At 28.3% G+C, this 14,434-nt stretch overlaps 1 protein-coding gene across 4 annotated transcripts; it reads right to left on the bottom strand.

The window, feature by feature from the left end:
- Positions 1-557: 557 nt before the first annotated feature.
- LOC118037866 (formamidopyrimidine-DNA glycosylase) lies at positions 558-5,581 on the bottom strand. Of its 4 annotated transcripts, none has more exons than XM_073408260.1 (10): positions 5,067-5,571; positions 4,692-4,743; positions 4,506-4,563; positions 4,044-4,112; positions 3,809-3,934; positions 2,822-2,872; positions 2,084-2,161; positions 1,721-1,982; positions 1,386-1,420; positions 558-1,235 (listed from the first exon to the last, which is right to left on the bottom strand). In XM_073408260.1, exons 1-10 carry the CDS (start codon positions 5,293-5,295, stop codon positions 810-812), a joined length of 1,386 nt encoding a protein of 461 aa, XP_073264361.1. In that variant the 5' UTR covers positions 5,296-5,571; the 3' UTR covers positions 558-809. The 4 variants fall into 4 exon arrangements, with proteins under 4 accessions (XP_073264361.1, XP_034899902.1, XP_034899901.1 ...); XM_035044011.2 differs by having other exon boundaries at positions 1,883-1,982; positions 5,067-5,569; XM_035044010.2 differs by having other exon boundaries at positions 1,721-1,823; positions 5,067-5,566.
- Positions 5,582-14,434: the final 8,853 nt, after the last annotated feature.

Here is a 14,434-nt window from a genome sequence, read left to right as displayed (position 1 = left end):
TTTCGAAGACAATTAATTTTTTTTTCTTACCAATAATAAATTATTTATAATGATGTTTTCTTAATATAATTATTTATAGGTGATAATCTCCTATTGAGGTGTACACATTAAATATTATTTCACATAAAAATAAGATATTAAATTCCTGAAAAATATAGTTCAACTAATTAGATTTTAAATTTGCTCTAAAATTATCAGTTCAAGTTTTCACAAACATCAAGGTTATTAGAGGCTTATATAATCGTTAATTTCAGGATCCGTAAAGATTAATCGAGTTATATGCAAGCTAGATTAAGATATCCACATTAAAAAAAAAAAAAAAAAAAACCCTAAAGCTTAACAAGAATTTTTTTCTAGATACTAATTCATGTTGCCACACCCTGTACTGCAACATCAAACATGAGACATAGTTCTAAAGGAGCTGAATAGCAATTGCTATTTATCTTTTTTCCTAGTAACTGAAAACACAAGTAACTGAGTTGTGGTGGTTGCTAAATTTATCTCTTTTTCCTTCTTTATTTTTTTTTTTCAAGAGCAGGCATTTCTTAAAATCACAATTTGTTTGCTAATTTAAAAATTCTTTCATTTAATCCATTCAAATAAAATTTACATCTTCCAGAGGCAGAGAACACTGGTTGTACGATTAATAGAAACCGCTGGCATTAGCAGAAAGACAGCACCTTGAACAAGACAGACAAATTCATTTCACTGTCATTACAAGCAAAAACAAGATGCCCTGCCACCTTTCTATACTTCCAAAATTAGGGCTCAGGCTTCGGTAGCACCATGTGATATCTCACAACAGCAATCTACTTCACTTTCTTCCTTGGTTTGTTAGTATTTTGATTGTTAGCCAATTTCTTGGGTGCTTTACCAACCATGACTTGTTTTCTACTGGTCACTCTTCTAGGTTTTTTCTTCTGGTCGTCGTCGTCGTCGTCGGTGGCGGCTGGAGCACCCTCATCTTCTTCACTGTCAGTATCACTTGCTTTGGATTTTCTTTTTGCTGAAGGCTTTTTCCCAGGACTTTTAGGCCTCAACTCTCTCTTTGATTTGGCCTTTCTTGCAATTTTTTCTTCCTCGGAAGCTTGTTCACTGCCACCATCTTCATTGTTGTCATTGTCATCATCGTCCCCATCTCTTTTTTTCTTTGAAGTTCTTGCTTTTGGTTTTCCCACTGCTTTCCCAGCTTGGTTTCCATTTAGCTTCTGTAACCCCGGTACATAGGCCGTTGTCTAAAACCCAGAATACAAGCCCATAAAAATCAACTACGTATTTTTTCAATGGTTAAAAGTATGCATACACATGATAATATGAACACTCATATTCATCTGCCTAGTAAAGCCAATAAAGAAATATCACAAGCTCGCTTTTAAAAGACATACCCTACCACCAGCAACAATAAAATCAATCTCCTTCCCTGCCACAATGAAGAAGTTTTATCAATGTTCGTGTGAAGGAAACTAAAACAACTTAAGAAAAGGATAGGCAGGCCTTTGAGAATCAAAACAAAAGGGACTGGAAGTCAGGATGTCAGATCTAAAAGTTATTTTAACTCTTCAACCAAGTCACTTCTATCTTCATATCTTTGGCACGCACTAACAGCAGGTAGTGATATATGTATGGTGGGATAGAGAAAAGGAAGCCACTGTTAGAAGGGGGGCAACAATCAACTAAATGTCATGCTACAAGAAATAATATGGAGGGTAGGGAAGCAAACCATCAATGAAATTCTTCTTAGACTTCTTTTCCCTAGAATGAAAAATCCAATTGTTTGGGAACTGACTACTATCTGCCCCAACTTCTACTGCTTTTTCAATCACCTGTAAAAAGAATTTTTTTTTTTTATCAAAAGGATTACTATATATCAAAAGTATCTTACCATTAACTTTTCCAGGTTTCTTTCCCCATCGAAAATGAAACAACCATTCAAGAGGAAAGCGGTCACAGTCAGCATCAACTTCAACCGCATACTGAACAACCTACACATGTTTTTCTCTACTTCTCCATGAAAATTGCATGTTTAACAATTCAGGTTTAATTGGTTGCTTACAAGAATTGCAAATCAAAACAGATTTCCTACCTCCTTGATGCACTTGTGTAAAGTTGCGGAGCTTTCTCTGGATAAGCTGGAAGCAATCTGCAGTGGATGAATTCTAGCCTGTGCAAGAAAAATAACAATCATCAAAGTCCACATCAGGCAGGAGATACAAGGAAGGTCAGCCAGGTCATCAAATGAAGATATTGTTGAATGTCAAGTAAATACAGTAACTACAGATCCCAAGAAACAAATATGACCAGCAGAAGAAGCCTAATATTCTCTATTATAATATAGGCCATTGTGTTCTTTCTGTTAAAGCACATTTTACACTACATTTAACTTGAGCCAAGCACTCCCTAAGCTAGATTGTGAGTCAGTCTTCAGCAACAAAATAAACCATTTTAAGCAGGCCCTCAATTGCTGTCCCTCTACTTCTTAAGAATGAATACATTATACTTACATTTTAGCTGTATGCACTCATCCAATTAAACAATCATCAGTTTGCAAAAATTCATCTTTTGAAAAACCCACAATTCCAAAATTCTTTTGATTCATGAAAAGGAGAACACTTTATTAATTTTCTGAATAATATGACAAATAAAAGCTAAAAAAGCAACACTATGAATTCTCTGAGCCTAGGGTATGTCATCATCAAATTAAGAAAAAACAATCATGCATGTATCAAAGTTAAAAGCTTGATTATTGATTATGATGCTTCAATCAAAACACAATTGAATCAAACTGTAATTTGGTACCCATGTTAAAGTGAGGTACACTAACTTGGTATAGCACTTCATCTGCAATCCAGTTACCAATTCCAGATACAAAACCCTGCAAAAAATAAACACAATTAGATTGATTATTTAAAAAAGAATTTTAAAACAAACGTTTCATTTTGTGTTGAAATGTACATTTGAAAGAACAGTCGTATGCAGAAATACTATAACCATGTCAGCAGTTTAGAGCTAAAAATAATCATTTAAAAAGAAAACTTGTAAAGGCACTCGGTTACAACAAATCATAATATTGACCATTTCATGACCATTTACATCTCCAGAACTATAACAAGTAATGATGGGAGGAAACTTTAAAACCTCTTTGCAGTAAAAGAACTTGTCAATCATTCTAGGTATGTGATTAATCCTAGCAGTTATTAAACAATTATTTTTTAGCACTACTTTGCCAACCATATTGTTTTCTAGCGATTAAGTGTTCCTTAAACTGTAGGAGGAACAATAGTACAGGATCAGGATGTTTTGATTTCCTAGTCTTTTAGCTTATGAAACCTGGGCATATCCTTTAAGAATTTAGCACAAGGCCAGGAGCTGAGATAATTACCATTTGCAAGAGGCCAGGAGCTGAGATAACTACCATCCACCATAATGTCGGCATAAAACCATATCCATACTTATTGGCATTGGCTACACCAATCAGATTACAACCACCACTTTTGATGGCCTAAATGTGGTTGAAAAGCCTTTCTCTCCACTAATATTGCTTCTTATCAATCTTGAGCCATCTTTCACTTAAATGGTCACACCGATCTTTTGAATATCATTAAGTAAAGCATACCATGAGTACTACTTGTCTTCATTACTCATATTATTTTCAAAAACAAAAATGAAAGAGGATTGTCAGCCATGCATTTTGAAACTTTTGACCAATAGTTACCCCTAAATCACTCTCCATGCCTCACTTGCTTATTTACACCTTTATGTGTCATGCGCTATCTTAGAAATAGTACAGCAAATTAACATAAATTTTAACCTGATCAAGTAATAGAGCCTTAATTGCAATTTTCTTCTTGCTTAGGGATCCATGAAGTTCATCAACTGTCATCGGCTCCAATAATGCATCAGGGCCCAACTCAGATATCGGGGGCTTAGAAGCTGGCTGCAACAAGCAAAGAAGAAAAGAATATTGTTATGAACAGTTACAAAATACCTACCAAAGCACATAAATATGAAAAGTTCATCCAGAATAACAAATGGTATTTGTGTACATCTTCAAGCAAGCGGACTTTAGCAAATCGCCTCTTGTCAGTGAAAGAAAGCTCCAGACCATCATCTAGCTGCAGAAAGAGTATTGCATGTTGATTAACTGGTAGAAAAAGTACTCAATGCAGGAGACCTCATCACAGATACAAAAATTTCTAAGTTTCATAAAAACCTCTTGTAACTTTGTAAGTTTCTAAACAATACGCATACTTTCATAATTTTATAGAACTTCCATGTTATAACTTGAAACCCTAACTCTTCATTCCAAAAGTTCAAATTAGAAATCTTTTGGATTTTTCTTGCCCTGTTAGTGAATAAATTGAGAGACTTGTTTGCAATTCCACAGTCAATAGAACTCCAAAACTAATAACCAAATGGATCGTGCCTGAATTATGAATTATTTATTCAATAAAACACATGCATAGAAGTGGAAACTATATTAAAATATATAGCGTAGTGATTCATACTTGGACAAAAAACTTTGAATATTTGGAAGGCCACTCATCAGAGTCATTTACTGCAGACCTGCACGCAATTCTCTAATATAATCAACACCGAAAGATCATTTTTACAAGACGAAAACACAAGGATAGAAATAAGTTATCTCAGCTAGCTAGGAGTGTTGCATGTGCATATTACAGGACACAACTCGCCTTTTATATTTGGTAACCGCAACTCCTTTAATATATACAGCACCAGCCATCCCTGAAATGTGATCCTTTATGTTTAGTATGCAAAGCAATGGGATTACGAAAAACAAAGAAATGGTAATCATAATCTTTTTACTTGAAATTGTTATGGTTTTCAAGGAATGAGAACATATAAACAAAAACATATCTTTGCATCGTTTACACACATAAATATCAAATAAAGCCTTTGTTAAAATAACTAAAAAAATAAAATAAACCCACTTTCCTAAAACCCTAAGAAACAGCAGGTAAAGAAAACTCATGTCACAAAAGCTCTCAAGAAATCAGCTTTAAAGTGCATGAAATCAGAAACCCAGTAAAAAGAACATAGTATATTACCGAACTGAAAGGAAGGGAAGGGAGGGGAGTCGAGTTGAAGCCACAAGTTCTTTCCCTTTCTAAGAGCAGAGACAATAGTTTTGCCAACAAGTGCTGCCACAAAATCAGAAGGAGAGACTCCATCGATGACTTTACTGTCGTCGGCAATGATGGCCTTCTTTATCTTCTTCCCTATGCAATGTTCCTCTATCGCCCTTCTCGCCGCCTCTACCTCCGGTAGCTCTGGCATTCTTCTCTTTGCTCGGTCTTTTCGATGTTGGATGAGAATCGAGAAGAGAGCTTTTACTCCTTTTTCTTCTTCCTTTTTGGGATTCTATTTACTATGTATTTAACTTCTTCTTTTTTCGGATTATAGATGGATGAAAATTTATTAGGTATTATTGGAGCCCAGCTCCCTCACTCATGAAAAAACAATGGATTAATTACATGAAGCTATTATAATTTGATTTAAGAAAATAAATTACACTTCGTATTTTATAAATTAGTTAAAATAACTAAAAAAATATATAATAAATTCGCTCTTTTTCAGTTTTTTTTTTTTTTTTTCCTTTCTCTCCTCTCTTTTCATCTTTTTTTTTTTTTCAATCAAAACCCTAAAAGTTTATCAATTAAATCAACGATTCTTCCCTTCTCTCCAGCTCGGTTTTCTTAGACCCATTTTTTTCTTTTTCTTTTTAGTATTTGAAAATGTAATAATAATTATTTTTTAAAATATTTTTTTAAAAATATATTAAAATAATATTTTTTTAATTTTTAAAAAAATTAATTTTTACATCAATACATCAAAAAAATTCAAAAATATTTAAAAAATTTTAAATTTTAAAAAAAAATAATTTCAACTATATTTTCAAACAGTTATTTAGGATCAAAGCAATCAAAAATTCATCATTAATCTAAATTTATCAAAGCTCTATATTAATCTAGAGTCCGTTTGATTTTGCATTTTAAAAAATACTTTTAAAAAAGTTTGAATTTATTTTATTTATTTTACTTCAAATTATTTATATTTTTCAAATTATTTTGACATGTACTGACGTAAATTGGTTTTCAAATTTTTTTAGTTTTTTTATTCCAATATTGATATGAATTGATAGATTTTTTAAAAAATAATTATTTACTTGATTAAAAATAAATAAAATATGAAATATTTCAAAATTAACTCATATATATATATATATATATATATATTACTCGGTTAATATGGATAAAAAATTTCACAATTGATATGCTTTGTTCCATTTATTTATGATGTTCTACTAACTTCTGATTTTTTTTTCTCATTCATTTTGGATATAAATTTTAATTTTAAATGATATTGATATTATTGAAAAAACAAAACAAAAGTTTGGTTATAAATACCATAAAACAACATTTGTTATAACCCTAATCAAACTCAGTTAAGATAAGGTAGTGGCGAGATGTTAAGTTAGACGGAGATCCAAGGGAGCAAATGGGGGCCGTTGTCAGCCCACAGCCCAAAAAATATTACTCATTAGTATTATTATTATAAAAACCTAAATAAAAAAGGCTAGGTGTTTTACTATTGATACTACTATTCATTCATTATTTGCTCTCTTTTTTTTATCCTTTAAGTTTTTTTTTATTAAATTAGCCCTTTGACTTAGATTAATATTGAATGGAGTTCTCGTATCTCAAAAAAAATATCATAACATTATATTAGTGTTTATTTTTATAAAAAATAATTTGAATTTTTTCTTTTTCAAATAATTAAAAACAAAGGAAGTAGAATTGAAATTAAAGAAAAAATCCAAATCTTTTATTTAGGGATGACAATTCAATCCGAGCTAGATAGATATCAACACAGAGGGATGGATATTTTTTTGACCCGATAAATAACAAGTAAAGTATGGAATATTGCTAAACCTAACTTGAAATCTGTCTTAACCTAACATAAAATATATATTTATATTATATAAAAATATTTATAGAATAATTAAATTTTTTTAGTACAATATTTTACATGCATGTATGCATACATACATTAACTAATTGTTTTATTTTTTTATTGATTAACAAATAATAATAAATAATGAAAACTCATTGAATACCGAAACATTAATGAATAATTTATGAATATTTAATTTTTTTTATCTAATGAATAATCGGTAAATTATGGATATCAAGAAATCCAACCTACAAGTACCCATTGTCATCTTTACTTTTGTTTTTCATATAAATAATTAGGTATAAAAAATTAAGGAGATAAGAGGGAAAAAAAAATGAATGAATTATATGAGCCATATTAGATCTACATAGTTATCACATGTCATTGTAAGAGAAAGCTGCCCCGTCAAGACTATTTCAACGACACTAAAAGATGTTACCATTAAAACTTGAAGAAAGTTGCATGCACCTTTATTTCCTCGCTTGTCCACACATATGGTATGGTTTCTAAGAAGTAAGATAATTAAACTCAATTAGAGCTGTAATCGGCAATGTGTTTTCAAAAATATTTTTAAAAAAATTTAAATTTTTATTTTTTTACTTTGAATTAATATGTTTTTTATGTTTTCAAATCATTTTAATATGCTGATCTCAAAAATAATTTTTAAAAAAATAAAAATAAATTACTGACATAATTTTTTGAGTGAAAAGCACTTTGAAAAGCAACCGCAACCACACTCTCAAACACACATATAGAACATGGGTTGAGAGGGTTTACCTGGTTCAACCATGGCACTAAAAGATATAATTTTTTCAGAATTTTTTGCTATAAAAATGCTAAATTAATATTACTTTTAAAATATATATTTTTTTTAAAATCAAATTAAATTTTTATCAGATCAATTTATTTGTAAGTAAACCTACCAAGTCGGTTGTCCCATATCTGGTCAGCACCAATAAATTTTACTTTGAAACTTTAATAAGTCCAGCATTCAAGTTGAAAGGTCGCAGTTATTAAACTTGACTTAAGCATTGTAGAAAAAATTCGTTGCATAACTCTAAGCAGAAAAGTAATTTCTCATCTTTGGCTAGAAAAATGTTTTCCTCCAAACCCATAATATTGAATGTCAAATCTTATAAAAGAATTTTCATCCAAACCATTGAAAAGTTTTTTTTTTTTATTTATTTACAAAGCTAATATAATATATATATATCTCGAAAAACCTAAATGGATCAACGCAAAGTTAGATTTTACATTTTTTTGGTATGAAATTCATATTTTAAATATTTACAGGTATAAAAAAATATATTTTATGATGAGATTTTAATAATTATCCCTCTAAAACACTATCCAGTTGTAAAATGAAAACAATTCTCAGCATATCCCATGTTTATTGAGTTTAAGTTTAAAATTATTCTTGTATTATATTTATTTTTTTATTGTGTTTTTATAATTTTATTTTTGTTTATTATGACCACTTACATTATAATCTGTTTATAAATGTGATTGTAGTTGTTTTTTAAATTTTTTTTATTTATAAATATATTAAAATAATTTTTTTTTATTTTTTAAAAATTATTTTTTATATCAGTGCATTAAAATAATTGAAAATACTAAAAATATATAAAATTAAAATAAAAAATAAAAAAAAATTTTTTTTTTAAATTATATTTAAAACATAAAAATAAATAATACTTTAATCTCTTTCTATGACCTTCGATGAGGACCGACACTAACATGTTTATGGTGATGCATGCCTTTTTCTTTTTTTTTTTTCCAATTTGCTTTTCAAATTTCTCTCTCTCTCTCTCTCTTTTCCTGTTTTTTTTTTTTTGTTACTTAAATATCATTAAGGAACTGCACACAACATTAAAAAAAAAATTAAAAAAAATCACCATTTTCTTTCACTCCCAGGTCGCATAGTGTGAGCTATTGTAATTCCGAGAGATACCCGGCCTCAAAATTTGTTGCTTAGTCAAGAGGTGAATAATTAATTATTAATTTTATTAAGATCCTCGTGTGCTAAAACTGTGATTACAGTCTAGATTAATTCCCCTCGTTGATTGAAGGCAGATATTTGTAGAGGAGTTGGAAATTACATATTTTGAATGGTAATATTCTAGCGGTTATTTTATAAAATATTTATTTAAAAAATTATTAAAATAATTTTTTATATTATTAAAAATTTATTTTTAACACTAGTATATCACACCGATTTAAAATTATAAAAAAAATTAATTTAAAATATAAAATAATATTTTTTTAAAAAACATAAAAAACAAATAAATTACTGGAAAAACTCTTTTAACTTTCCCTTAATCAAATTTCTTCTCGTTTCTCCACAAATCTAAGGCCAAACAACAAGAGAGGTGTTGTTGACTCAAAAAAAAAAAAAAATATATATATATATATTACTTATTTTAAAAAATTTATATTTAACACTAGGTCTCTATATGAAATTTAATTGAGATCCTGCATAAGTTTATGCTACCATCCACGTGCTAGGAAGTTTGAATTTTTTTTCCCAAGAAACAAAAATATGATAGTTTCTATGGCGGGCTATAAAACCTACGTGATATTTAGTAGATGTTTGGTAGTGTGGTTGCAGGTGAGGTTTACCCACAACCACACATTTTGATGTTTGGTTAACCAAACAAAAGCAATTTTGCTTGGTAGGACCCACAGCATTTCTGCTGGCCAGCCGCAGGAATTGAGAAGCAGCATTTTGCTGCTTATTAACAGTCGCCATGTCTTTTTTTTTTCTTTTCTTTTTTTTTTTTTAATTAGTAAGAAAATTTTATTTATTTATTTTTTTTTGAAAAACCAATGAGTAAAGTTTATTCCCCCCCAAAAAAAATCAGTGCAATTAATCGTGAATAATATATTTTTTTTATTTTTTAAAAAAATTAGTTTAAGGTTAATTAAATTTACTCGTACTGTAATATTAATTTTATTCATGATAATATTTTATCTAATTTTATTGCACGCTCAAAAAATCATGAAAATTGTAGTTCTTGTCGAATAACTTTTGTACGTAATGAAATTGTAATTTTTTTTAAAAAAAATTATGTTTTACTCAAAAAACTAGTATTTAATATTATTTAATAACACTACATAAATTAGAAAGATATCGCATGATGACGTAGCATTTATGGAATTTGATTGCAATTCCAATAATAAATATATCACAATCTTTATTATTTAATAACACTACATAAATTAAAAACTTCAGTTTTTGTTGTTACGCGCTTAAGAAACCATGAAAAATATAGTCCTTATTTGATAGATTTCGTATATAATGACATTACATATAGTTTAATAGAATAATAAAAAATATTTGATATTAATATTATTTATTTTATGATGTAATAACAATAGTTAAATCTACAGTATTTAAATTAAAAATTATTAATATATATATATATATTAATTATTTTATAACCTCAATTTGAAAAACATTTTTTTAACCAAACACATTAAACTACTTTTTGTTCAACCTCAATTTCAACCACAGTTTTAACCAAACATATATTTTTTCAAACCAACCTCAACTAAAAGTACTTTTTATAAAACAACTTTTTTAAAACCACAACCACAATACCAAACACACCCTTAAAATTATGGTGGATGTTATTTTTTAAATATATTTTTAATACTAATATACTAAAACGATAAAAAATATTAAAAAATTAAAAAAAAAAAAATTACGTTACCAAATACATTTCCATTATTGGTCCACCTAAATCCAAGCAAGCCTTTAATTCTAAAGTTTTTTTTTCTTGTAATTCACATCATTTTAGCTTTTTTAAAATAAAAAATTTTAAAAAAATATAATCTTGAATTAACTCATATCATCCAAATCCTATTCCATGTTAAATTTAATTATTATACGTCGGTGGGTTACTATTGGAAGAACACAACCTCTCTCTCTCTCTCTCTCTCTCTCTCTCTCTCTCTCTCTATATATATATATATATATATATATATATATAATTGTTTTATTTATTCATCCAGTTTTCTATTAAAAAAACTTCTCAAAATTATTAGTTATCATAACAATTGGTTTACTAACATCATTTTATTCTTCTTTTTTTTTCCATTATTACTAATCAACCTATTAAGTTAAGAAAATTTAATTCGATTACAACTAATCATTTTCATTGATAGTTATTATAATTATTAATTACCCTACTAAATTAAGAAATTCTATTGAAATTTAAAATAAAATAATGTTAATAAATTAATGTTTTGATTTACAATATATTATCAGTCTCTCTCTGTGACCTTGGATCAAGGACTGACACTAGCATGCTTTTATGGTGATGCATGCCTCTCTCTCTTTTTCTTTTTCTTTTTCCTTTCAATTTCCTTTTCAAATTTCTCTCTCTCTCCCCCCTTATTTTTCCTTTTTTTTTCTCCCTTCTCCCCACCTTGCCTAGAAATATCATCAAGGAAAACTGCACACAACATTAGAAAAAAAAAAAAAATCACCAAGAGAACTAGAAAATTGTTGTAGAAAATCTCCATTTTCTTTCACTGTCAGGTCGCATAGTGTGTGAGGCTGTGAGCTATTGAAATTCCAAGAGATATCAGGCCTAAAGATTTGTTGCTTAGTCAAGAGGTGAATAATTAATTCTTAATTTTGTTAAGATCCTTGTGTGCTTAAGCTATGATTACAGTCTAGATTAATTCCCCACATTGATTGAATGCAGATATTTGTAGAGTAGATTGGAAACTACAGATTTTGTAAACCGTGGAAATGTTGAAGCGGTTATTTTTTAAAATTATTTTTATTTTAAAATATATTAAAATAATATTTTTTATTTTTAAAATTTATTTTTGATACTTGCATCCTAAAACAATATGAAAAAATAAAAAAAACTAATTTAAAATAAAAAATAAAATAAAAATATTTTTAAAATACAAAAACAAATAAAATTCTCAAAAAAAAACTTTTTTTAACTTTTCCTTAATCAAATTTCCTTCACGTTACTTTATAAATTTGAGGCCAGACTTGCTAATTTCATAAAAAAAAATATATATATAAAAAAATTATTTTTAATTTAAATATATTAAAACAATAAAAAAACTCTTTAAAACACAAAATCAATCAGAAAAGTTTTCAAACTTTCCCCTAAATCAAATTTCTTGACATTTCTTTTACAAATCCGAGGCCAAACAACAAGAGAGATGGTCCCCCTCGTAAAATGGTGTCGTATAGGCGAAGCCATCTAACGCGACAGCCATTGGAGAAGAGGACTTGTTTAATTAATGAAGGTTATTATTAGCGAAGTGGACTGGCCGGTGCTTCCACTTCGCCTCCTTCTCTCCATGCCACGAGTCATTGCTTACGTCATTTATTTTGTTTTCTGTTTATATATTAAAAATATTTCAAAGTCATTCTTGAAATTAATTATTGAGGGGTAAATTCATCATTAATTTCTTGAATCCCAGATATAGATATTTTTCTACATTTTTTTTTTGGATTTAAAAATATTTTTATTAAAAATAAGCAAAAAAACTAAAAAAACAATTAAACTGAGAAAATAAAAAAAAATTAACTAAAAAAACTAAATCATGAAAAAAAACCGATTAAACCAATTAAAATTTTTAAAAAATCAACCGGTTTTGTTCAGTTTCAGTTTTATAAGCTTGAAATCGAAAAAACCGAACCAAACCCAAACCAGAAAAAACCGAGTCAAACTAAAAAAATCGGAAAAAACCAAGTCAAAATAAAAATCGAGCCAAACAAGTTTTTTTCCTAAAAAACCGAACTGAACTGAAATTGATCGATTTGAACCAGTTTTGATTTTTTTTTAAAAATTCATTTGATTGCTTTTTTTAATAAAAACCGAACCGAATCGAAAATAATCACCTCTAATTTCTTTTCTATAAAGCTTGTGTATTTATCTCAATTTTGATGAATTTTTTTTCTTTAAAAGAAAATAATGGAACAAGAATATATTAATTAAAATACACGTATTTTTTAGTCATAGAGTATCAATGTTTTTTTATTGTATATTTTAAAATACATTTCGGTATGTAAAACGTGGAGGAGTACATGGAGGTACTCTTGTCTCTTTTTAAAGTGTCAAAAGAATCCTCTCTGCCTACAAAAGAATCCAGAAATTTAATTTACTGCATAAGTCTATGCTACCATCCAAATCAGGCTAGGAAGTTTGAATTTTTTTCCCAAGAAACAGAATATGGTATTTTCCGTGGTGGGCCACAAAACCTAGATGGTGTTTAGGATAACTGTTATGAAACCCAGCTCGGCTCGGGATACGGTGGTTGGATCGGTCTGGATTTGTTAAAAAATCAGCCGGTGCAACAACTCAGCAGAACCCGGTGAACCCGGCGGGTCAACCCATGACTCGAGCGACGTTACTGAATCTGGACGAGACCTGATATTTTTTTTTCTTTTCAAATATGATTTTTTTTTCTTATACCCTTTTTTCATATTTTTTTAGTTGATTATTGATACTTTTTAAATTTTACTATATAAATATTAGAAAAAAAATTTATTTTTTCAATGTGGGATTTGAAACCCTTTAGTATATATATTTTTTGTTCCCAATAAAAAAAAAAAATTCAATGTGAAATTTGAAACTTTTTCATATATATATTCTATGTTCCAAAAAAAAAAGTTATTTTTTCAATGTAGGATTTGAAACCCTTCCGTATACATACTCTATATTCACAAGAAAAAAGTTATGTTTTTTCAATGTAGGATAAAAAACCTTTTGGTTTAAATACTTCAACTTAAAAGAATAACAAATTATCTTTTCAATATGAGATTTAAAACCATTTAATATATATACTCCATGTTTCCAAGAAAAAAGTTATATTTTTCAATGTGGAATTTGAAATCTTTTCATATATATACTCTATATTCGCAAGAAAAAAATATGTTTTTGTAATGTGGGATTTGACCTGGTCAAGGGGCCAATATTGGTTTACAATTATTAAACTCAATATGGTTCACTAGGTCAACTCAAAAATCAACTAATTTTTTATTTAGCCTATGCTGATGTCAAAGAGAAATTAACTTAGATTTAATTCAGTTTGCTACAAGCCAACTCATAACCTGATCAAAATCTTGTTTGACTTTTATTATTATTATTATTTTGCAAAATAACATCATTTTAGCATTTTTTGAATAAAAAAGTTAGAAAAATATTGTCTTGATTGACTTGGGTTAACTCATGTCAACCTACTCAACCCATGATACAAATCCTGAACCATGCGTAATCTAATTACTATACGTTGGTGGATTACGCTATTGGAATAACATAACCCCCCCTCCTCTCTCTCTATATATATATATAATTGTTTTATTTTTTTATTATTATTATTATCAATAGTTATCTTTTCTATTAAAAAAACTTCTCAAAATTCTTAGTTATTAAAACAACTGGTTTACTAACATCATTTTATTCTTTTTTTTTTTTCATTATTACTA

The sequence above is a fragment of the Populus alba genome, chromosome 3 (assembly GCF_005239225.2).
Source record: "Populus alba chromosome 3, ASM523922v2, whole genome shotgun sequence".
In the NCBI taxonomy this organism is placed as follows: domain Eukaryota; kingdom Viridiplantae; phylum Streptophyta; class Magnoliopsida; order Malpighiales; family Salicaceae; genus Populus; species Populus alba.
Note: the sequence above shows the minus strand (reverse complement) of the source record. Positions and strands in the feature narration are given on the sequence as shown.